Consider the following 26,204-nt stretch of genomic DNA (forward strand, 5'->3'; position numbering starts at 1 on the left):
TAGTTCAGATACAAGCAGACAAATCAGTGGAAGACAATATGGCAGACCTGCAAACACTACTTCGGGAGGCAAAATCTCTAAAATCAAAGATAGAATCGCAAATGAGGGTTTCATCAATTCCACATGGTGAGAAACTGCCCATTTCCCCAAAGGGGGATAAGGAAGAGAAGATCGCTGTGGAGAGATTAAGACATGAGAAACAAGGACTGCAGGAGGAAATCTGCATACAACCTAAACACATCATTGGAGAACATGATGAAGACATAGGTGCAGATGATTTGGAAGTCCATGTGGAAGAGATTGGGGATGAGGATTCTAGATCGGAGTGGGAAGAGGATGATGAAAGAGGAACTAAGGAATTGGGTGATTGCAACATGAAAGGGTTTGAGGTCACTATATCTAAAATCAACAAGCCTAACATCAAACCCAAGGGCAGGAGACGGCGCAAGTCAAACAAAGCAATGTTGAAGTTAGCAGCAATGGTTACTGGACAAACCAAACTTTTGACAGGGAAGGGTGCCCCCCTTCCCCAAGGGCAATGAAGATCACGACCTGGAATGTCAGGGGCTTGAATGCCCCTAACAAATGGCGCTTGATCAAGCGTAAATTGATAAGTCAAAAGGAGATATTTGGATTCTTCAAGAAACAAAGTGGAATAGAACTGATATCGATAAGAGAATGAGGTTGTGGAGGCAATGGTCTGGCAAATTTGTGGAAGTTGAGGGTGCCTCAAGAGGTATTGGCATTATTTGGAATCCACTGGTGGTCAAAGGAGAAGTTGAGGATGAGGGGAAGAACTGGCAGCAATGCAGGATAACTCTGCTAAGTTGCAATGACTCCTTTTTTATTTTCAATGTCTATGGGCCTACTTGCTACCCCGAAAAAAAGGGAACTTTGGAATCTCATCATAAGCATACTAGATGGATGCAACAAGGCAAAAAGTATAATTGTGGGGGACTTCAATGCCACCCTAAATGATCAAGAGAAGGCAGGTGGTATTCAGAGACCCAATATTGTCCAAAGAGATTTCCAGAACTTTGTTGACCATAATCAACTTATGGATATTGGCCCCAAGAATGGTGCTTTTACCTAGACAAATAGGAGGGCAGGTTTTTCTAATATTGCAGAAAGATTAGATGGATTTTTGTTGTTCGGAGATTGGCCTTATACACAGAATCACCTGGTAGAAGCCCTCATCCTTCCTCTTTCAGGCACAAATCATTACCCTGTTCGGTTGGATATATCCTCGTGCCACCCCGGAGGGAGCAGGGATCCCAATTTGCAGAATTTGATCTCAATTTGGTGGAATGAGATTGATATGGGACATAACTCACACATGTATAAATTTTGCAAGAGGTTGAAATACATTAAAACGAAGATCAAAGAATGGAACCAAGAACACTTCAAGAACATTTTTGCAAAGAAAAGAAGAGTGATGGAATAACTTGGGAGAAACAACGAAATTGTCATTTGTAATGGCATGATAAATGAGGACTTCCTCAAAGAAAAAAAGCTAAAAGATGAGCTCAATGAGATCTTGAAAAGGGAAGAAATTCATTGGAGACAAAAATCGAGAGAGATATGGCTCAAGGAGACAGAAATACCAACAACTTCCACAGATCCGCAATTGCTAATAGAAACAAGAGCAAAATTTCACAAATAAAGAAAGCGGATGGTAGCATGGCTCAGAATATGGAGGAAATCAGTAAAGAAGCAGTGAGCTTTTTTGAATCCATTCTAAATAGATGTAATCAGGTGGATCAAGTGGCTAGGGATAAAATCTTAGACTCCATCCCAGCGGTAATATCTGAAGACCAAAACAAAGAGCTATATAGATGAATTGATGAGGAGGAAGTCAAGAAAGCAACCTTCCAGCTTAACCCAAACAAGGCCCCTAGTCCTAATGGTTTTCCTGCAGCCTTTTTCCAATCCTATTGGGGCATCATAGGCAAAGATCTTCATCGGGTGGTGGAAGAGTCGGGTGGTCTATGTTGGGAGCTATCAATCACACCTTCCTAGCTCTAATCCCAAAATAGAGTTGCCCTCAGGAGATGGGGGATTTTAGACCTATTGCCCTTTGTAACATAGTATACAAGATTGTAACAAAGACCATTGCTAACAAGTTGAAACGGGTTATCAATCTCATGATTTATGATGAGCAGAGTTGTTTTGCCCTGGGAAGATCGATTGTTGAAGGTATCATCACGACCCATGAAACACTTCACTCCGCCAAAAAAATCAAGGATGTCTGCATGATTCTGAAGTTAGATATTATGAAAGCATATGATCTAGCGGATAGGGAATTTCTTTTCGAGGTCTTGGATAAATTTGGATTTGGAGATTGTTGGATTAAGTGGATAAAGAGCTGCGTATCTAGCCCAAAGTTCTTTGTGCTAGTAAATGGATCTGCTCATGGTTTTTCCTCCTCCACCCAAGGAATAAGACAGGGAGACCCAATCTCCCCCTTTCTCTTCATCATTATGGCAGAGGCCTTGGGAAGATCTATTCGCGGTTTGTACCAAGATGGGCGTTGGGTGGGGGTGAACGTGGCAAATGGGGTTGAGCATACCACTCACCTCCAATTTGCGGATGACACGATCCTCTTTGGTGCTTCGAGCAGGAGTGAGGCAAGAATCATTAAATCATGCCTGGATGAATATTGCAAAGCATCAAGACAGAGCATTAACTGGAATAAATCAGAAATTTTCTTCATCAATACACAACCAAGGCTACAAAGAGCCATGTCTAGGATTCTTACCCAAAGGGTTGCAAACTTCCCAGGAAGGTTTTTGGATACCCCCCTATTTACAGGACTGAACAAGATTAGCTATTGGGACATGTTGATTGCAAAATGCAAGTCAAAGCTAGAAAATTGGAAGGGCAAGTGGCTATCTTCGACTGGAAGGCTCACTATGATCAAATCAGTATTGGCTGCAATCCCTGTATTCTCGATGGCATGCTCAAAAATCCCTACGGCTGTTGAAGATGACCTCATCCGGATCATGAGGAAATTTATGTGGAACGACGTAGGTGAACAAAATTAGTTTCCCTTGGTTGCCTGACAAAAATTTAGTCGACCCAAGGAATCGGGGGGCGCAAGCATTCACCAATTGTCTTTAATGAACCTGGCCATGGGTGAAAGCTTGTATGGGCCATGTGCAGTGGGGGTGATCAAAAATAGGTCAGAATTCTCAAGAACAAATACCTGGATTCGGTTGAGCCAAAAAAAATTCTTACGACACTTAACCCTCCCAAAGGCTCAACAATTTGGAATTACATATTGGAATGCAGGGATATTATCAGCAATCATGTAACTTGGGAGATCGGAAACAAACAAAATATATCCTTTTGGAATGATTCATGGGGAGGAGGGGAGATATCGAGCTCGCTTCCAAATTTAAATGAAATTAAGGAGACATCTCAGTTATGGGCAAGCAAGGTCAATGATTATGGAGAGATAGTTCAACAAAATGGATTCATGAATTGGAGATGGCGGGCTCTTAACAATTTGGATGTGGATCAACAGCAAAAAGATAGCTTAAATAATATTCTGAACAGTCGAACGATCATCCCATCTAGGAGGGAAGACATTATTTGATGGTCTGGATCTAAAGATGGAAACTACAAGGTCAGCCTAGGCTACAAGATCAAAGAAACTGCTAGAATTAATCAAGAATGGCCATCGAAATTATTGTGGAACAAGTATTGTTTGCCGAACGTCAGGGTATTTGCCTAGATGGCACTGCAGAAGAAAATTCTAACTAGTTACAGGCTCGTGAAGTTTGGAGTGCATGGTCCTAGCAGATGTGTTCTATGTGGGAAGAATTCGGAATCGATAGATCACCTATTGATGTTATGGTGGTATTTCATGCAAAAACTAAACCTTTATTGCCCATTCCCGGCAAGGATCGATGAATGGTCTAAAATGTGGACACAAAGGACCACGAAGGCAATATTTGGGGATCTATGGCTGATTCTCCCATCCCTCTTGATTTGGGAAATATGGAAGGAGCGTAATCGACGTTATTTTTAGGATAAATCTATGGACTCGAGATTCCTCTGTCAAAAGATTGAATCCCAATTGTTTGAACTAACAAACGAAGTTGCCAAAGGTAAGACTTTGAAGAAGAACACATATACAAGATGGGATTGAAGATTGAAACTCACCTTTCCAAACCTCTCAGTACCCACTCTCTTTGGAAGTAATTCCAGTAACCTCCCGCCTATCTCCAAACCCCCGATTCAGTGGAATGCTCCAGATCCTAGCTGGGTCAAGGTAAATTTTGATGGGGCTTCGTTGGGCAACCCGGGCCCTAGTGGCATTGGGTGTGTTATCAGGGATGAATTTGGAAATTCTTTGGAGGAAGTTTCAAACTACATTGGGCATACCACAAACGACATGGCAGAGTTTTGGGCTGCATTACATGGCCTCCAGGCGGGGGTCAATAGAGGGGCCCGGAAAATCCACTTCGAAGGCGACTCCTTAAACGTGGTAAATGCAATTAGAAAGAATGATACTCCAAGCTGGATTCTCAATCATCAATGGCTTCATCCAATCAAATCCTTGTTGGACGGATTGGATGATTTCCACATTAGCCACGTGTATCGAGAAGGGAATGTGATGGCGGATAATTTAGCAAAAGAGGTGGCGCTGTCTATAAATTCATGATTTAATGGTACCATGATCACATCATATTTTCAGTTGGTGTCTGATTATTTTCCCTCATGTCACATCTCCCTCGCTTTTCTCGAACAATGGGAGCATTGATCTTTCGTTACTACCCATCCCAACAGATTTGATTTGGCATTCCTTAACAAGAAACAGATATTACGTATTAACACCACTACAGTTGGGACGGCTTATGAGTTGGTTGGCATGAGAGATCCTTAATGATAGAAGTGCTAGGACATCCCACTTCCCTTTGGTTATCATGAGAGTGCATGTATGGGTCTACTTTTAGACCCTTCACCTCTATTTTTCTCACATTTCTTCGTATAGTTCAGCTAGCTCGGTGTGGTGGGGTTCAGTGTGATAGGAGGGCTAGGGATGGATACGCCTATTATGTTGGAGTCTACTAAGCGACAAATGGCCTTCTTGGGGGAAATTTCTGACAAGCAGTTGTTAGCAGTTATGGCCGCAAAGCATCCTCTCATTTTGCATGCTGTGAAGAGAATTTTGGGTGGGGATTTTCTTAGAGCTTATCACCATTGCCAGGTAAACTCAGACATCCCGGCCATGTTCGTCGCCATGCTGGTTTATATGGGGGTGAGCAAGCAGCGAGTCAAGAAAATGACTCAAATGATATTCAGGCATTGCTTCCTTGGTGAGATTGATACAATCCTGGATAATATTGATGCCAATTTGCGCACCCCGTTGCCACAAAACTACTATATGTCTCTGGGAGCAGGAGTCGAGGTCAAGAAGTTTGTAGTGGTGCAAGCCCTAGATGAGGGGAGCCTGGTTGCTCAATGGGATGGGAAGGACCAGAATATTTCTTTCTTGCTAAAGGCAATTGGCATTCTGCCTGGTCTTAGCAAGGCATGGATGAGGCAATTCGTGTTGGTGGAGGGTCGGAGTGAAAGACAAGACATAGGAATTCAGGAAAACGGTGAGGAAGACCCTAAAAATGATTGGGGATTTGGTCGCGATGAAGAATGGATACCGGATGATGATCGTCTCCCAGAAGAAATGGCAGATTCTGAAGCCCATGCAAACTGCAGAATGGAATGCCCTGTGGTGTTGAGAGCGGTCCTGGTTCGGAAAGCTAAAGAACGCGAGCAGAGCCTGCAGGAGGGGGAGAGCAGTGAAACAGAGGCTGTTGGTCCTGAGGATGCGGACGTTGGCTCTACTTGAGCCTTAGGTTGCTGGTTTTTCTCTTCTGTTTTTATTTTCTGGTATTACTATCAGGCAGTATCCCGAAATATTGTAACCTTGGCATGATACTATATAGGGTGGTAGGATTTTTTGTAGATAACAGTACTGCTCTCTGTGGCAGTTTTTGGTTTTTTCGGGTGTATTACATGGGCACTTGGCCATTTTGGTGATAATAGGTATTAGGAAAGCTAGGCATATTTCAAAAACATATATATGTAAAAATCCTTTATATTAATATAATGGGTGCTGCCCCTCAGCAGCTATTTACCTATCAGAAAAAACATATAACCATTTAAAAAATTATATTTTATTTAATTTTGAAATTTAAAACAAATACATTATATAATAAGTTTCATTAAAAAAAAATATGTTTGTATATTAAATTATAAATTACAAAAATTTGAAATTTAAAACTAAAAATAATATATTACAACTCAAAAATGAAGTGGAGAACCTTTTAAAGAATTAAAAATTAATATTATTAATGTAAACTAAAAATAAAAAACAAATATACAACAAAACAAAAACAAAATCAAATGAGAGAAAATTCATTTTTTTAATTAATAGATTATTATATTATAACTTTTCATTTTTTTTAAATTAATCAATTATTATATTATACCTTTAAACAATAAATAAAAAATTATTTTACACTGAAACGAATGCAAAAAATAAAATTTAAAACAATGGACACACCTGGAACAGGCTTTCAGGAACAGGGAAAAAAGCCCTAACCACAAATTACAATCAGAAATACTGCAGAGAATTTGATTGCTTTTCAAAAATTCCAGATGCTTGTTATAGTAGAATTTGTGAAAGGTTTTTTAGGACATTAAAAACTGTGAACAAAAAACCCACACAGGAAAAAAACACAAACAGCAAACACCACAAAAAACCAGTTGAAATTGCAAACCATGCAGAAAAAACCCAAACAGACAATGAAATATTGCAAAATTAAAACAAAATGTCAGTTGAAAAAAAAAAAAATCATTACCACTAGGTTTTGGACCTGGAATTATGCAATTTTATACAATAAAAAACGGGTGTGAGAGCAAGAAATGAGAGCTCACAAATTATTGCAAGATCTTTCTGTGATCTGCTTCTATGGTTTAATTATGATCTTGATATATTCATGTGCAAACAAAATTTAATCTGTAATTTGCAACAATCATTTGCATAATCTATGAATGCTGCGATTTCACCATACGGAAAAAACATGCTTTTGCCAACTCCAAAGAGAACCTGCTGAAAACATCAACAAGCCAACAGTAGATGTATTTCAAGTACTTCATGTCAAAACAAAATTTGACCTGCAATCCATAATTGTTGCAAATTCACCACAGACCTAACATGTTGCCAACTCCGACGCTAACCTGCTGAAACTTCAACATGCCAAAAGAGAATGCATGTACAAGCACTCAATTGAAGATACTAGTACAAATTACAGCATAAACGGATAATAAAATTGCAGAAAAATTAAGTAGACAGAAAACCACACAATATTTGACACTGATTTACGTAGAGGAAATTTTCCTGGAGTAGACATAGACAGCTTTATTTTTGCTTTAGAAATGCAGCTTTTACTTTTGCTTTAGAGATGTTAAATGCATTGTTACACAACAGGATGACTCTCTTGGAGCATAAAACTCTATTTGTCTCTGCCATGCACTTATAACCTTGGCTGCTTATTAATCCTGCTTGCAAGTTGCCAAAAGAAACTGTTTCATGTAGACTAATATATAGATGCTGGAGATTCATTTCAATTGCCAGATGCTTCGTATTCCTCGACTCACATGTTTCCTTTCCTGCTGTAATAGAATATAGACAGAAAACCACAGAATGTTTGACACTGTTACATAGAGTAAACCTTCCTGGAGTAAAAATAGATAGTTCTACTCTTGCTTTAGAAATGTTTCATCCGTTTTTACACAACAAGATAGCTCTCTTGGAGCATGAAACTCTATTCTGTGTCATACACTTACAACCTTGGCTGCTTCTTAATCCTACTTGGAAGCTGCCAAAAGAACCCATCACATTTAAACATGCAAAAATAAATAGATCTGGAGACTCATTTCAATCACCAGATGTTTCCCATTTCTTGATTTACATGTTTCCTTCCCTGTTCTCTCCTTGTCGCATATGCAACACCACAGGTCTCAGAAATTATCACCGAAACTCAGACGACAGTGCCAAAAGAGATTCTAAAGGGTTGTCAAACTCATTGCTTTGTTCAACCTGACAGTGGCGCACTTTATTGGCCTATCTACATCATTTCCTCCACACTCAAGTATGCTTCTCCAAGGTTCATACCCTGACTTTGAGCTTCATTTTGTTGATTACCCCAATTAAAGTTCCTCCCATATGATGCAATTTGATGTAAAGATGCACCTCTATAGGAAAAAGGAATAATTTTTTTCATGAATTGAGCAGACCTTACAGAACTTCGAGTTTTTATAGTGCTCTTTGATGTAGACTAGTTTATAATTGCTTCAACTTTAAATGGGTTTATTCTTAATTCTTCTCCTCCAACAACATGCTCTAAATATACCAATGATTCTTCGCTAATTATAGTGCTCTTTGATGTAGACTAGTTTATAATTGCTTCAACTTTGAATGGGTCTATTCTTAATTATTCTCCTCCAACAACATGCTCTAAACATACCAATAATTCTTTGCTAATAGTTTTTCTTTTAACCTTTGCAAGGCTTGCTTAATGTGCATTAAGCGTCCTTCCTATATAGCATTGGATATTATAATATCATCTAGATAGACTATCAAAAAACTATCGATAAATCCCCTTAAAACATCATTGATCCATCTCATAAAAGTAGTAGGCACATTACTCAAGCCAAAAGGAAGTACTAATCATTCATAAAGTCCTTGCTTAGTTTTGAAAGCAATCTTCTTTCATTCACCCCTAACAATAACTTGACTTAAGATCCAACTTAGTAAAATACTTAGCATGTCTAAGTTGATCTAACAAATATTTTATCCTTGAGAGAGGATATCTATTCTTATAGTAATTTTATTGAGAATCAAATAATATATATGCACAATCTCCAAGAACCATCTTTCTTCTGCACAATCACTATGGATGACCCACAAGATGAATTACAAGGTAGAATCATCCCTTGCTCCAATAGCTCCTCTAGCTACCTCTTGACCTCATTGCTCTTAAGGATTGTTAATACAAGTCGCTGTTAGGTAGAGGAAACTCTGATAGGAGTCAAATATCATGCTCCACCTCCCTTCTTCGCGACCACCCTTTCAATTCTATGAACACTACCTAAAAAAAGGACAAGAGTTCATCCAAGCCTTCCAATTTTGAGTTGGTCAAAGTAGAACTACCAATCTCGTCTTTATTCTTATCTTTAAGAAAAAGTACACAACATTATTTGGTTTCTTGATTAATTCAATTGCTTAATTAGCACTTACTATAGCTACTTTGCCCTACTCTATTGTCCTCTAATGTGATGTCCCCTTCCCAATTTGCCCTAGAAATCACAATTACAAAAAATTAGGGTCAAGGCTACATCTTACCAAGTAGAATATCTCTTTAAATGACATGATTCCTAGATTAGAATCTTGCAATCATAACATGTGCAACATATCCAAATATATACTTTAATGTGATATCGTCTTTCCCAATTTACCCTAGAAATCACAATTGCAACAAATTAGGGTTAGGGTTACATCTTACCAAGTAGAATATCTTGTTAAATGGCATGATTCTTGGATTTGAATCCTGCAATCATTATATATATATATATATATATATATATATAATGATTGCAGGATTCAAATCCAAGAATCATGCCATTTAACAAGATATTCTACTTGGTAAGATGTAGAATATCAATGATTAGGGTTAGGCAAATCATATCATATTCATAGATTATCAATGATACTACACAAGCATATTAGAGTTTGGAGGAAGAGACGTGATGGGTCCACCCGAAGCCATTTCTATACCAAGCCCAAGAGTGGATGTCTAACACAGCCCTCTCGCTTACTTGGAGGCATGTCCCTGCTTTCACCATTCATGTCTCATCTTCCGAAAGACAATTGCCATCTTGTGGGGTTGGGGGGAGGTTGTAATGGGGTCCTTAACTTTGTAAGTGCCCTCTTTGTCTTAGGCTGCTATGGTCCTTCTAGGACAGCCTACTTACCAGTATGCATATCTATTTACTACCATAGAGGCATACACTTCAGCATTAATCTTACTAAGCATCATCAACATATAAACATATATATATGGATTGACAAATATATGTGAGCATTATTTATACCAAGAATACTGGATTGTAAGGATTATACTGAAATCTCTCAAATGTTGTTTCTCGATCGACTGGTTGTAACCTTGACTGATCTGATGTTTGATGCTATTGTTTTAGTCTATATGTGCTGGAGGATTTGATCTGCTTTTGTGATTGATGTTTTGCTGATGTGCTGATGATTTTTCCCCAATGAAGATCCGCCTTATATAGCCTTAAGAGAAGTCAAGAGCCATGTCCCTTTCCCATGGTAATGTCTTTCACCCAAAAGTGGCAACTCCTCCATACCACCCGCTGACCCTTACTAAATTGTAGCTTATTGTTAGGATTTTTTTAAGGATGACTGCCACTTAGAATTAACTTTATGCATTTAGTACTGGGATTGCTGACCAAGATGTTCTATATATATATATATATATTCAATCATTAGGGTTAGGCAAACCATATCATATTCATAGATTATCAATAATACTACACAAGCATATTAGGGTGTGGAGGAAGAGACATGATGGGTCCGCCCGAAGCCATTTCTACACCAAGCCCAAGAGTAGATGTCTACCACAACCCTCTTGCTTGCTTGGCAACATGTACCTGCTTTCCCCATTCATGTCTCGTCTTCTAGAAGACGGTTACCATCCTGTGGGGTCGGGGGTAGGTTGTAATGGGGCTCCTTAACTCTGCAAGTGCCCTCTTTGTCCTAGGCCGCTATGGTCCTTCTAGGATGGCCTACTTACGAGCCTGCTCGTCACCCTTCACTTACACTTCAAGCCCTCTCTCGCAAGGTGGATTTCAAACAGTATGCATATCTATTTACTACCATAGACGCATACACTTAAGCATTAATCTTATTAAGCATCATCAACATATAAACATATATATATAATAAATTGACAAATATATGTGGGTATTATTTATACCAAGAATATTGGATTGTAAGGATTATACTGAAATCTCTCAAATATTGTTTCTTGATCGACTAGCTGTAACCTTGACTGATCTGATGTTTGATGCTATTGTTTTAGTCTGTATGTGCTGCAGGCTTCGATCTGCTTTTGAGAATGATGTATTGTTGATGTGCTGATGATTTTTCCCCAATGAAGATCCACCTTATATAGCCTTAATTGAAGTGAAGAGCCGCGTCTCTTTCCTATGGTAATAGCATCTCTAACATAAAGATTGGGACTACCAAGAACAATATCAAAAGCATCAAGAGAGATGACATCAGCCTCAATCCCATCCATGTATTGTGTTTTTATCCCAATCTTTTTACTTTGCATCTTTCGTTTATTTGTATCTCTGCACCTATTTTAATATGCCCCAATGGGTATGGATGTGATGTTCCTCTATTTTAAACCCAAGCCTCCTAACCAAATCTTTTGAAATAAGATTTACATCGTGATCTTTGATCTACCAAAACATCAATTATGTTATTTTCAACTTGTAACTTCAAGACAAAAGGTTTCTTCATCTCTTCAAGTTCATTTTCCACAATGGCCATGCATCCAAGTTTGTTATCTACATCTTGATCTATCCCCCATTTCCGTTTAACCTTCATAAATAGTTAGCATAGATTTCTTTGTACTGTATTCTTTACCCTTATTCATAATCTTAGGATGTAGTTCAAGATGAAGCTTCCAACCTTTGAATTTACATGCCCATTCTAGATTGCAATGATTTTTGTATCCTTTTTTCCCCTCCTCTACATGCTTGGACACAAGCCTCATCCAAGTCTTTTAAGTTAGTGGTGCCCACCCTTCTTCACATGTGAGTATAGAGTTTGCAGATATATTTTGTCATCATGTCCTTCATTTCAAAATCCATGCCATTCGCTATAGTTTCTCGCTAGAATTTTATGGTGTAGCCCTACACAATTTGACCATCTTGTCCTTTTTTAATACATCATTTTATTTTTTATTGACTTAATGTCCTATGGAATAGATTTTTTTTCTTATGAAGTTTATGAATTCTTCCCATTTATCAATTATTGGCTTATTTTCATTGAAATTCATAGCAAATGCTTCCCACCATACAAGATGATGCAATTGCATCTCACGTGTAAGAGCAATCTTGCATTCATCAAATTATTTTTTTATTGATTTGTTTGGTTTGCAAGCGTTTTACTAGTTTTCTAGACATATTGAGACAAGTTTGAGAGACCACACGTCACAATAGTTATGTTTCATAAGATTCAAAGGTTCCTATTTGCAATCGCGGGTGTTGTCAAGCCATCAATGGCACCACAAGGCACTGAAATTGATTCCCATTGCTTGTGGTTGGGACCATTGATTTTACCATGCATATAGAATGTTCCATTCTAATTTCATGTATAATTGGTCATCACATTTATGTTTTCCATCCAACGAGTTATTTAGGACCTATTGACATGCGTTTTGTGACCATGCCCAACACAAAATAAAGTTTTCCAACGGTCACTTTACTCTCTCTTGATCAAAGTTCAATTGTATGCTAAGATTGCGATAAGTTCAAACAATTGACTCCGAGGTTCCGATTTGCAATGGACGTGACTCAGTTGGTTTGATGTGATATGTTGGTAATCCAAGGGGACTTACGTTTGGATCATTCTTTCACTTCTTTGTTGTGGTTGGAACTTCATCATCTGATATAGCAATTTTGTGATGCTTCTACTTCGAATGAATTGAACCAGAATGGACAAAAATTAAAGGGGAAAGGGTTTAAGAAGACTAAGCTAAGACTAAGAACTCAATAGATGACAATGCTTCAGATGAGATCTACCACGCTTTACTTCGCCACTAGTAGACAACTACATAAAACGGGTGCAATCTTCAAAGGTTGTGTTCGAGAGATTCTAAACCGTTGATAAACACCATCAAAGAGCAATGTTTATCCAACGATTCAGGTTAAGTATACACATAAAAATAGCTCAATCCAACCTTGCACTGTTGATAAAAATCATCTATCAACAAAAGGCATGAGCACTCAATCTTCGCCTTAAAACATTGCAATCAATCTTGTTCATCTAAATGCTTGAAATAAATCTACTCTAAGTGAGGAAAGGTGAAACCATGCAAGTTTTGAAAAATAACTTAAGTGAACACCATCAAAGAACAATGCATCATTGTTATTATCTCAATAACTTATCGCAACAATTTCATACAAATCTCTCTGCTATACAAATCAAGGGGTGAACCCCTTATATAGGCCTCCAGCCTTGATTACATGCAAACCCTAATTAGGGCTTAGACCCAAAAGATTCCACACACATGATACAACAAGGTGGGAATAAACATTAAATGCCCATCATGCCCATTTACAAAAAATTATTTCCTGCCCAAAATGGCATGCATTGTGCATTAAATGCACTTCTTTCAAATTCGCCCAATGTGCATTGAATGCACCATCACTTCTTAGAATATGGTAGTCGCCATGCATTAAGTATGCCACTACTCGGTCAAGATGTCCACTAGCAATAAATGTGCCATCATGTTGCCATGCACTCAATAGATTCTCGCCATGCAAATGGACCCTGCCGTCATAGGAACTTTTATAATTTTTCGAGTTGTGCTTCATTAATACGGAATATTCTCTTTGCATGTCGCCAACTCATCCTTTACAAGAATCTTTCCATTTCGGGCTCAAAAAAGACATTTTGGAAGATTTTCCTGCCTTGGAAGAATTTTAACAATCTTTCCCACTTCTAAAGTATTCTTGCATGTCTGGAATTCTTGGAGAGAAAATTTTACCTGAGAAGAATTTTTTTTGTGCTTTTTGAATTCATCTTGTTCGGAGGGAGATTTTTTATCAATTTAGCATTTTTCCTATTTTTTAGGAATTTTTTCCATTTTTAGGTTCCAGAATTCAGGAGAGAGAAAACATCTCACTTGGCCAGTTTTTCTCTTCATCTTGAAATTTCTTCATCCTGGGCGAAATTTTCATACTTGAGGGAGGAATTCTTGTTTTCTTCCTTGATCAATAATTCCAATTCAACCTTGGGTGTTGAATCCATGTCATGGAAGAATTTTGCTTGAGGAAAATTCCTCCTAACCCCCTGTCTAGTGCTCTACACTCACTCCTAGTCGCTAAAGTCATGCAGTGAAGGAATTTTGGGTTGGAGGAAAAATCCTCCACACCCCCTATCTAGTGCCCACCTCTCATGCTTGAGCACTAGAAACACATGGTGAATGAACTTTGGTCAAGGAGGAAAATTCCTCCATGACCTCACTTTGGCACTCCCTCTCTGGACTGGGGCGTGGATTTGATGTGGTGCAAAGAAATTTGGGTTGGAGGAAAATTCCTCCACACCCCCTATTTGGCACCCATACACATGACTTGAGTGCTAAACCTTGCATGTGGAGGATTTTGGTATGAAGGAGAATTCCTCCATGGGGTCACTTTAGCGCCCATGCTATTCCTGGAATGCCTTTTCCATGGGATGAAGAATTCTTGTTTGATTTTCTCCAGACTTGGCCATTTTCACCTTTCCAGACTTGGAATGCCAATTTGGGATTGAAGTGGATTTTTTCCTTTGCCTTAGAAGATTTTTCGTTCTTTTTCCACTTCAAAAAGGAATTCCACACTTAGTCATTTTGTCGATCAATTGCTTGCTTTTTCAACTTTTCGGATTTAGCCATGGATTTTTGGGAATGTTCAATCTTCAGTGTCCGGACTCTTGCCTGTGAAGAACTTGCCAAAAATTAACTTACTAAAAATAGTAAGTACTTCAAAACGTCAAAATTTGGGCAAACCGAGGCGGGATGATGCTTACTAAAAATAGTAAGTTTGATTTTTTGGCAAAATAAAGACAATCCGGGAGGCAATGAAATACCCTAAAAAATAGAAACTTTCTAAAAATAGAATGTTGCTCAAAATTCGCTCAAATTTCACTGGTAGCTTCGTTGAAGGGCCCTGATTCCAATGCAATGTTCATTTTTTTCAAAACCCTAAGGAATAGACCTCAAACCTAAGTTTGAAGGGCAAAACCTTAAAATAGGCAAAACAGGTTCCAGACTTAGCCAAATTTACTCAAACGACTTGCAAACTTGATCAAATTTCACCCAAATCACTTGCAAACTGAGGAGACCGAAGAGACCACTGTGAAAAGACCCAACAAACCAAAACCAAAAAGACCGAGAGGACCAAAAAAGTAGGGGGTCCCCATTTGCAATGGGGCAATGTGTGAAGTACGTCACAACAAGACCAATGCCAAGTTATTTACTATATGATGATAACCCATTTGACCAATGTGGCAAGTATTTGAAAATTGTCCCAATTATTAAACTACAGTACTTCATTATGGCCCTAAAAGGGCTCACCCATATGAAACCTCACTAAATTTGGAGACTTATAGCTTGAAGTGTATCAAATATGATAATGTTGACTATCACCAGTGAACCAAGGTTGATGTGTAGACTCCCATTGTTGGCTGATGAGAAAAAAACATTTAATTTTGGGGTGCTGATCCTTATCGCATTAATCTATGGATGTGCATCATGTTACCATCTGCCACACATCTTTTCTATACTTTTTGTATATAAAGAGGTCTGATATGATTTGAGGTAAAAAAAGAAATAGGAGAGACAAGAAGGCACAAAGGTAAAGAGATGGAACACATCTAACAAAAACTAGAAGAAAATAAGGAAAATTACAAGGAAGATTAGACAAAAACAAACAAATATAAGCTAACCGAGAAAGTAAAGAAAGAAGAAAGACATCAAGTGAGATAATAAGATCTGCTTTGTAATTGAAGATTGACACCTAGCATGTAAACAACTCATTTTTTATTAAACAAATAAAATTAAGTTGTTCTTTACATAGTGTTTAAGTTGAATCTACTATGTTTTAATAAGGTTTAGATCTAAAAGTTTTATTGGCTACAAGAATGGACAATCCTTAATCGGATCCTCTCACCCTCACTTCAGCAAGAGCATGCTCTTAAGGTCTACAAAACTAATCTTTTGAGCTCCACTTATTTTATGCATACAAAAATAAACTTCCAATTGTTTAATCCACATATCTAATATTTTTAAATTAATTTGTCCATGAAAAGGCTTAACTTCTACTTTTGTTCCAACCTTAAGTGGACTCACATTCTTTGCTTCTATATTAGGGTCGCTTAAAAAATATTCTTCTTTCATATCATCCTCAATAGAATAAAATATCTTTGCCATAGCTTTAATCAACTTGCCAATGGAAGTCTGTTCTTCCATTTTACCTTGTTGCCTTCACCATTGTTGATTATCCTTGATGCCTCTCGTGTAGCCTTCTAGTACTATCACACATGCATTTAATTCCACCATGGCTAAACTTTGAGTTTTTGTTACAATCATGCAAAACCTTCCACAAATCCACTAAAGATTAAATCACTTTAATAACAAAACTGACCTCTAAACTCTACTTCAAAATTTAGAAATCAATTAAAATATGTAATACTCTCTTGCTCACTTTGGTTATAAGAAGTTCAACTTGTTGAGACAAGGAATTACTGTGCTCCAAACATAAACAAACATAAGATACCTCACAACACACTGATTTTACCGTAGAAAAACCCCAATGTGGAGGAAAAACCAGTCTTGGTAGTGGCGATGTGCCTTACTAACGTCCTTTATTAATTTGTGAAATGATAATCACAACAAATGGGGGATCTTGCCTTCTACTTCTACCAACTTATTCAACTACTAATGGATTGAGTGCTCTTGTACAAACCTCGTTTATAGTTTTTCTAATGAACAACTGAATTTTTGTAGGCCATGGGAAGACCAACAATCACTAGATTTTTAATTGATGCATGTACAATTCAAATTCCGAGTTTTAACATCAGTATAGTTGTGGATGCTAGCACACTTGTTTATGTCTCATACAATCTACAACATTGTCAAACACTCGTTCTTTGTATCTAAAATCTAATTTTTATACATGTTTTTCCTATTACTTATATTACTTATATTTGACGCAAACAAAATCTTACACAGCGGATTCCAGAAACAAAGCAATAATCTGTATGGACTGTGAAAATCTGATCTCTCTTAAATCCTTTTGGATCAACTTAAGCTATACCCCTTACCCTATAGTATATATTGGGTGGTTTACAAGATCGATTTGTGGCTACCTTAACTCTTTAATAGGTTACTTAATCATTATTATAATCATATATAGATATTTAAGGCATTCTAGGGGTTATAATTGTCTAAGTTGGCCTGGGTGTAATACGTGGCATAATTAGGTACACATAGGAGTTAGTGGCTAGTTACTATCATCATTTTGAATATTGTTTATTATTGAATAATATTGGAGGTATTAAGTGGAGTAGGAGGTTCCTCCCTCAAAGTGGCATACTATTATCAATTATTTGTAGCATATTTACTACTGTTATATTGTTCTATTGTGCAAGTTTGTTTCATTAAAACTTAAGATTCATCTTCCCCCACAATGCGGTCTGCAATTTGCCTAAAAACCTTGATGCTACCACAAGTATTTGTGTCATCCACAAATTCTATGGATATAATTTCCTATTGTGGTCTTTGAACCAAAAATGGCATATGCGATCTCAACTCTTTATTGTTGGGCTTGCTTGTGCATCTTAGCATGTAAATGCACCACTGCAAATTTACCACTTATTTACATACTTCAAAAAGGCCTACTACTTTGGACGTTTGTGCCCTCTTGTGTACTAAATTTTCTCTTCTTTACATGGATGAGTTTTTCAAACTTGTAGAGAATCCCATACTTTCGGAAGTAATTAATTTTTCACTTTGTATCTTGCTCTTTGGAATTTCGAAATTGATAAAACATACATCCCCCAAATCAGCATCTTTGAGACAATTCTCTCTATGCAGAATGTTTAAGCTGCAATATTATGCCTATGGTTTTTTTTATATTGGAATAATCTTATGTCTATTGCTAAAATCTATATTATTATTAAAGGTCCAAAGGCATATCAGCAAACCTTCATGTTAACATCCTTATACTCGAAAACCAAGTCAAATTGTTGAAGGAATTCCACACATTTGAAGGCTCTTACTTAATAATTTGTTTTAGGCTAAGATATCAGTTCTTCCCCTTTTGGCCTAGGTCCGGGTCCTGGTTCTTGCCCAGTCCTGGTTCTCCCCGGGTTCTCCCTGGGTTCCTCCCGGGTCCTTCCCAAGTGGCTGGGTTCCCTGTGGGTCTTGCGCCGCAGGACCCACAGGGAACCTGGCCACCTGGGAAGGACCCGGGTGGAACCCAAGTCGAACCTAGGAGGACCCGCATGAACCCAGGCCTGTGGGTTCCCAAAAATGGAGCCCACGAGTCAAAAAAACAATAAAAAAAGACTTTTTAAAATATAGTTTTTTAATAATAAAACTCTAATTCGCCCCTTTATGACTTTTTAAAAAAGACTTGAAACTTGAATATTATCTTTTTTGCAAATTATGAATATGATATTAGACTTTAGTTATTAGTTTACTGATTACATTTGCGATATATGAATATTTATTGGCATTGGCAATTATGGATTTATCATTTATCATTTATCATTTATGTATAGAAAGTCACATTGTATATTTTATTTTTGTATGGATTGTATATATTGAACATATATATAATGTATGTGTGTTTATATATGTGTGTGTGTGTGTGTGTGTGTGTACGGACGAACCCGAACCCGTACCCGTACCCAAGATTTTTTTTTTTTGCCGAATCCAAACCCGAACCGGTAACTTAGGTTTTAGGTTTACAAGTATTGAAGTGGTCGGCACATTTGAAGGCTCTTGCTTAATAATTTGTTTTAGGTTTACAAGTATTGAAGTGGTCAGTGATCATTGTTATCATATGTAATGTCCCCTCCTAGGAGGCTGTCAATTCATGTAACTTAATAATAGTTCTGATCTGATCTGATCGATCATGTCAGTGGATGCTTTTGACTGGTTTCCTTTATATCTCTCAATGTGAGGGAGAGGTCACACCTCTTCATTATGGATGCCCTTTGGCAAGAGACACAGCCTTTCACCATTAGCACCCTTTGAAAGAGTGCAACTCTTCATTACTTCTGCCCTTTGAAAGGGACACAACCTTTGACAATCAGATCTGCACTTCTTATTTAAATCAGATTTGCACTTCTGATTCCCCAATTATCCCCTTCTCAAAATGAGGTTCTCTTCTCCCTTTTATATCCCATGTTTGATGGGGTCACAACTTTTCCTTCCAGGTCTTTTGACCATTCATTAACTTAATTAAATTTTTATTTATATTTAATTATATTATTTTATATTTTAATTTAAATTTTATTCTTTTCTATTTTAATATTATTATTTATTATTAAATTCTATTCCAAAGTGGGGACATTACATCATATAGTTCCGACCCAAACATGCAGCAAATCCAATTCTTCACTTTTTACACCAACACATACAACTCCTTGTCATTTATAATTTAAGACAGCACCATTTAATAAATCCAAATTATAGCATACCAGCCTTCCTCCTTAAATTGAGACTCTTCCCATTGCATATCCACTTGCACAAGTTTCAAACTCAAAATAATGTTGAATGTTACATGACACTAAACTGGCACTTGCTCTCTGGGTTCTCCTAGGGTCCCTCCCGGGCACCCTGGGTTCTTTGTGGGTCCTTCTATGAAGGATCCACAGCAAACTCAGGGTGACTAGGAGGAACCCTAGGTGAACTTGGGCTGAACCTAGGCAAACCCGAGAGAAAACAAGGGCTGCCCCAAAAAAAAAGAAAAAAAAAAATTTTAAACATTTTTACAAACAAAATAAATGCCTACATGCAAAAATTTTGCCCTTAAGATATAAATTTGTGAAAATGTCATGTGTCATGAAGGTTTGTCACATAGGAAACTATTAGAATATTTAATTATATTTTAGTCACTTATATTTAATTCTTTTATTAATGGTCAGTTAGCTTTTTAGCTTTTTAGTCTAAGTTGCCGGTACGGGTACGGGTACGGGTACGGGTACGTGGGTACGGTACGCTGGTACGGCATTTTTTTTAGGGGGGGCCTGGGTACGTATGGGTACGTCCGTACAAAAAAATGTAAAAATCATAAATATATACATATATACACTCTAATAAGTAGAAACAAAAATTAAATTTAGAATCCCACATATCATCCATATGCTAAACAAAACTTGGAACTATCATATATGATTCATATTGATATAACTATAAGTCTATAACAAAATTACAAACTTTGAATGTTATGATAGATATCGAATTCATTGTTCACTGGCTCAACCGTTCAACAATAAAATGACACAACTAATAATCAGCAATAGCATCATATGGGTCACTAGGAAGATCAAGATCAACATCATCATTGACATTAGATGATGTAGGTAGAGTACTGGAACCACATGCAGCCTCACTGCCACTTGCACTAGCAGCACATTGGCTATCAGACTCCCCAGAAAGTAAAGATTGTGTGGCAGCTGAAAAATCCAAATCAGTTCGCTCTGGATCTACATCCCAAAACTTTGTGCTCCCATCCTTATACTCATTTTGTTTATGAGTAAGAAGGCGCAAGTTTGAATGCACATAAACGAGCTCTTCTGCCTTACTTGCTGCCAGTCGGTTGCGTTTCACTGAGTGGATAAAGGAGTATGTGCTCCAATTTCGCTCAGATGAAGAGGAACTAGCAACCTATTGAATAATTGACACAAAGTGAGAGGGTGACAATTATAACTATTTTATAAAAAATCTAAATTTAGAGAGCAATAAAAATTAAGAAACTTACTTGCGATAAAACTTTGATTGCAAGAGTTTGAAGGTTTGGTGATGTATGGCCATTGAGGTACCACCAAGCATGAGAATCCTTTTTATACTTGTCACAGAGAGCGGAAACACTTTGACCATTGGAGGCTACAAAATCAGCAAACTCACTTGTCATTAAATCCTCCATTTCAGAATCTGGGAAGAGTTTAGTAAGTGCTGTCCTACACCCTTCACTGACTTCTGAATCTCTATATGGTGGTACCCTTGATGGCTTAGCAAGCATTTCATCACTATAAAATTTGGGAGTCAATGCAAATGCAAGAAGATGTAGTGGGGTGGTCATTTTGTTCCACCGCTCAACACAAATTGATTGAACCTCTTTGAAGAAAGTTTCTTCGGGATCTTGCTCTTTTGCATTGATGATGGCTTTCATTTTCTCAATCATCGAGTCAATGCCATCATATACCTCTCCCAAACATGGGTGATCCATGTCAGTATAACGGATCATACTCATGATGGGCTCAGTGAAACTCAAAAGATATTCCACTCGATCCCACCAAGTGTCATCTAGGATCATGCGCTTTACATTTGCTGCCCTTTCAGTATTGGATTGCCTCCATAGGGACCAACTTTGACTAATTACCATGCTAGCAAGTGGCTGTCGCACCTTCACAAGTCGCCTCAAGACGATTGTGTTGGATGCAAATCGGGTCTCGGCAACCTATTCAAAAATTAAAAATAAAAATTAGAATACAAAGAAGACATGATAAAAAAAAAAAAATTAAGTAACCATCAAAGTGAAATGTAGATTTTAAAAATTGAAGTGTTTCAATTACCTTTAGCAACTCCAACTGTGAAAATGATCTGAAAATGGCCTGTGACATGTTATGGTTTGTGATGAACATTTGGATCTCTTCAGCCTCAACATAAATTTGTTTGATCCAATCTATTTTCCTGCCTATCTTTTGTAGCATGAGGTTGAGAGAGTGGACAGCACAAGGTGTCCAAAATATGTGTTCAAACCGTGTCTCAATCAACATACCTGCAGCTCTACAATTCTTTGCATTATCCGTTATTACTTGGACAACATTTTGAGATCCCACATCTTGAATGCATTGTATAAGGATGTTAGCAATAAATTGTGCATCCTTCACCTGTCCTTCACAATCCACAGCTTTCAGAAACATTGCCCCTTTAGGGCACACTGCAATTACATTAATTAATGGCCGATTTTTGGTATCCTTCCATCCATCTGAAATGATGGACACCCCTGTTTGTTTCCATGAATTTCTAATGGGAGCCAATGCATTGTCTATGTTTTTTACCTCCTTTGCTAGTAAGGTGCTACGCACCTTTTCATAACCTGGCCCTATGTACCCTTGTGGAGCCTCATTTACCTTTTTCAACATATCCTGCCAATATGGTGATCGTACCACATTAAATGACAAACCGTTTGCATATAGACATCTTCCAACGGATTGATCTACAATCTCTCTAGCATCATTCTTAAATGCTCTCTCTAATGGTCCCTTGCTTCTCTTCACAATAACAGGTTCTTCACTAATTGGGTCCAAGAATGGGTGGCTCTCTACCACGATATCAGGAAAATCGCTATAAGATGGAGAAGTAGGGGGCCTCTTTGATTTACTTCCTCTTCTTGTCAACAAAGGATGGTTTGAGGCACGACCAACTCTTGCATCTGCTTCCTCTTGCTCTCTAATATATCCTGCTATTTCTTGAGGTGACATCCCATTTCCATTCTTTCCTAGACATGGTTTGATTCCTTGTTGGGGAATGGCACAAAAATGGGCTTTGACACGACTGTAGGAGCTAGTTTTTTTCGTACTACAGAAGTTGCATATCCATAAAAATGTTCCACCACCTTTTACTTGGTCTATTATTTTGACATATTTCCATAAAGGTGAATTTGGGTCAGTTTTGAAAGTCCGTTGAGGAGTAGAGCTTTGAGGAGTAGAGCTAGTAGTCGTTGCCATTATGATTTCTACAACAAATTAAAAAAAAAATATTAATATTTAATATTAAACAATAGATTATAAATGTTAAATATATAAATAATAAAATTAAATTTAATAATTTATTTAAAATAAAAGTGAAATTATTATAATTATGAAAGTTATTAGGTTTTTAAAAAATATACCTATTATTAAATTATTATTATTTTTAATATTTTAAAAATGAGTAGTTTTTAAAAAAAATTAATTATAAATATTAAAATTTAACAAATTAATAAATTTTAATTATTAAATTAAAATATTTAAAAATATAACAAACTAATATAGTTTTTAAAAAATATACCTATTATTAAATTATTATTATTTTTAATATTTTAAAAATGAGTAGTTTTTAAAAAAAATTATTATAAATATTAAAATTTAACAAACTAATAAATTTTAATTAGCAAACTATTATAAAAAAAAAAAACTATAATAAATATTAAAATTTAACAAACTAATAAATTTTAATTATTTTTTTAACTATAATAAAATTTAATAAAATATAGCACACTATAATAAAAAAATTAATATCATACCTGATCCCGAAGCCCTCCCGCCGTGGCGCCTCCCGCCGTCGTCGCGCGCCTGCTCTGTGCCTTCGCCCTCCTGCCGTGGCGCCTCCCGCCGTCGTCGCGGGCGTCCTCTGTGCCGTTGCCTCCTGCCGTGGCCCGTGGCGCTTCCTCTGTGTCTGCGTGCCTTCTTTCACCACTGTGCCATCGCGCGTCCTCAAACCCCTGTGCCGTCGCGCGATATGGTTTCAAAATTTCGCGTTTTTTCGGTTTTCACGAGTTTTTATTTTTGCCTTTGCTTTAGGGTTTTAAATGTTAAATGACATATTCGACCCGTGGAAAAACCCCTCGAAATTTGCGAATGATGCGGATTCGTCAAAAAAACCGTATGGAATCGCCACGTTTACACCGGATGCGTCGGGATTCGTGAGTCAAATATCGGATACGTTTCAGGGGGAAAAAATCGGTACCCTGTCCGAATCCACAGGGATTCCGGGGCGAATCCGAATCCGATACGCACCGCATCCGGATTCGTGGGCAAAATGGGAAGTACCGGTAACTTAGTTTTTAGTTCGTTAAGTGAAACTATTGCTTCTTTTATAAGAACGAATAGTTTGCTTTTTAGTTTTTTAGCTTTATTTAGCACTTTAAGCGTTTCAGCTTCATGTTGAAGCTTTAGATTAACGGTTCATTCTTTCTAGAACACTGTCTTGTAATTCCTTTATATACGGTTGTATATTCATAATTAATAATACAATTATTTTTCATGGTATCAAAGAATGGAAATTAAAAATTTCAGAAGTTTTTTCTAGTGAAAAATTTCAAAGTTTTTTTTGAAGAGATTTTTTTTTTTTAAATCTGCTTTTTTTAAAGAAAAAAATAGCAGTTTTTTTAAAGCTTCTCTTCCTTGGCAGATTTTTTTCAGGAGGGTTTTGCACTATTCGTGGATTTTTTAGCAAGTTTTCCAAGCTCGTGATTTTTTGTTCCTGTAAATCGCGTTAGGGTTGACGACGCTATACTCCCTTGTTTTGTGATAAAGGTGTTCTGAAATTAGCCAAAAATCATCTAGTCTTCCATGAGCGGACCAAGCACGTGGAGCTTCATTGTCATTTCATCCACAAGCATGTTGAAGATGGATCAATGATATTGCAATACATTCCAACAGAAGATCAGACTGCAGATATCCTCACCAAGTCTCTAACCCCAGCAAAGTTTGTCAAATTTATAGGGCAACTTGGTGCAGTAGATAGAATGACCATTAAGGGAGGGTATTAGAATATTTAATTATATTTTAGTCACTTATATTTAGTTCTTTAATTAATGGTCATTTATCTTTTTAGCTTTTTAGTTCGTTAAGTGAAACTATTGCTTCTTTTATAAGAACGCATAGTTTGCTTTTTAGTTTTTAGCTTTATTTAGCGCTTTAAGCGTTTTAGCTTCACTTTGAAGCTTTAGATTAACGGTTTGTTCTTTTTAGAACACATACTTGTAATTCCTTTATATACAGTTGTATATTCGTTAATAATAATTCTATTATTTTTCAGAAACTTGATTACAATGAGGGGGCAACAAGGAATTGGGATCTAACTCATGAGTGTGTTGACTTAGACATTATTGTTGCACAACTTGCTAGAAAATATCTTTAGATGAGGCAGCTTGTATAGTACATGGCTAGTGGAAGTGGCATTGTAACTCATTGTGGTTCAAGTGAAATTGAACCAAATGTTAAAACTTTGATGCCTTTGATGAAGAGCAATGTGAAGATTATTAAATATTGGTCATAATTTTAATCCTGTATTGAAATTTGATAAATCATTGAATTATGAATTATGAGTATTTTCATTGTTGCAAATCATAAGGTATTCAAATTTATTTTATTGGCAATTATGAGTATCATTGTTTTACATTATATAATTTTACATTTTTCAATACATACACATACGTACATCATGCATGTATATGTATGTGTGTGTGTATTCCCATACCATACCCAAGGAATAAAAAATGCTATACAGCTGTACTGAGTTCCAGTTCCCGTACCCGCACCTGTACCCGTAACCGAATTGGCAACTTAGCATAAAGTCAATAAGTTGTACAAAGGTAAAATAAAAGGTAATTTTTAAAGGGTGCCCCAATATGCCACACCTGATTAGTTTATGCGACCCACTATTTGGCCACACTAAATTGATACCTCGTTGTTGTTGGAACAAGGAGCATTCTTCACTTCACTCTCACAAACATGTACATGCATACACAGGCTCATCCACACATTCAAATCCTTAGTTTTTGACCTAAAGAGTCAATGACTAAGCTCAGAAGTAAACCACGCTTGACTAATTGACCTACGCCCTGATAAGGGAAGTATGCAGGTCAGACTTGGGATGCGAGCTTACGTACCTTACAAATATGTTTGACCAAAGACTGCAAGTTTTGGGGCAGTACCACTTTAAGTTGCACTCAAGAGTCGTGGGAACATTCTCTTATGATATACAGGCCAGGAAACATTTAAATTTTGAAAAGAAAGACACTAAATGATTTTCCAACAAGACATCCAGCAAACACCATATCCAAATCTTTTTTGTCAACGTTTAAATTAGATATAATAAACACTAAAAGTTAAATGAAAGGGAGAATCTGTGACCCAATGGATGTACTATTCATTGCAAGGGTTGCTATAGACGAGAGAAATTGTTGGACAAAGGGGTCTAACAGAAGAAAAAATAGAAAAGAAAATCAATTTACTGGGAGACCTCAAGATTTATCCTATTGTTATTGATTTCAGAAAAATACATCCAGATATCCACAACATCAAATTTATCCTAACCTAGAAAAGAGCATCTCAGAGT

At 37.1% G+C, this 26,204-nt stretch overlaps 2 protein-coding genes across 2 annotated transcripts in view; both read right to left on the reverse strand.

Moving 5' to 3' along the window:
* LOC131052616 (uncharacterized) overlaps positions 1-26,204 on the reverse strand; it is a 48,268-nt gene that overhangs the window by 7,070 nt on the left and 14,994 nt on the right. The gene's annotated exons all lie outside the window — the stretch shown is intronic.
* Positions 20,066-22,991, reverse strand: LOC131048358 (uncharacterized). Its single transcript, XM_057982292.2, has 3 exons — positions 21,671-22,991; positions 20,857-21,555; positions 20,066-20,762 (listed from the first exon to the last, which is right to left on the reverse strand). Exons 1-3 carry the CDS (start codon positions 22,826-22,828, stop codon positions 20,382-20,384), a joined length of 2,238 nt encoding a protein of 745 aa, XP_057838275.2. The 5' UTR covers positions 22,829-22,991; the 3' UTR covers positions 20,066-20,381.

The sequence above is a fragment of the Cryptomeria japonica genome, chromosome 8, assembly GCF_030272615.1.
Source record: "Cryptomeria japonica chromosome 8, Sugi_1.0, whole genome shotgun sequence".
Classification (NCBI taxonomy): Eukaryota; Viridiplantae; Streptophyta; class Pinopsida; order Cupressales; family Cupressaceae; genus Cryptomeria; species Cryptomeria japonica.

Coding starts and splice junctions, on each gene's coding strand:
- LOC131048358 (XM_057982292.2), bottom strand. CDS start 22,828: ATGGCAACGACTACTAGCTCTACTCCTCAAAGCTCTACTCCTCAACGG. Junction 21,556..21,670: donor CACAGTTGGAGTTGCTAAAG/GTAATTGAAACA, acceptor ATTTTTGAATAG/GTTGCCGAGACCCGATTTGC. Junction 20,763..20,856: donor CAATCAAAGTTTTATCGCAA/GTAAGTTTCTTA, acceptor ATTATTCAATAG/GTTGCTAGTTCCTCTTCATC.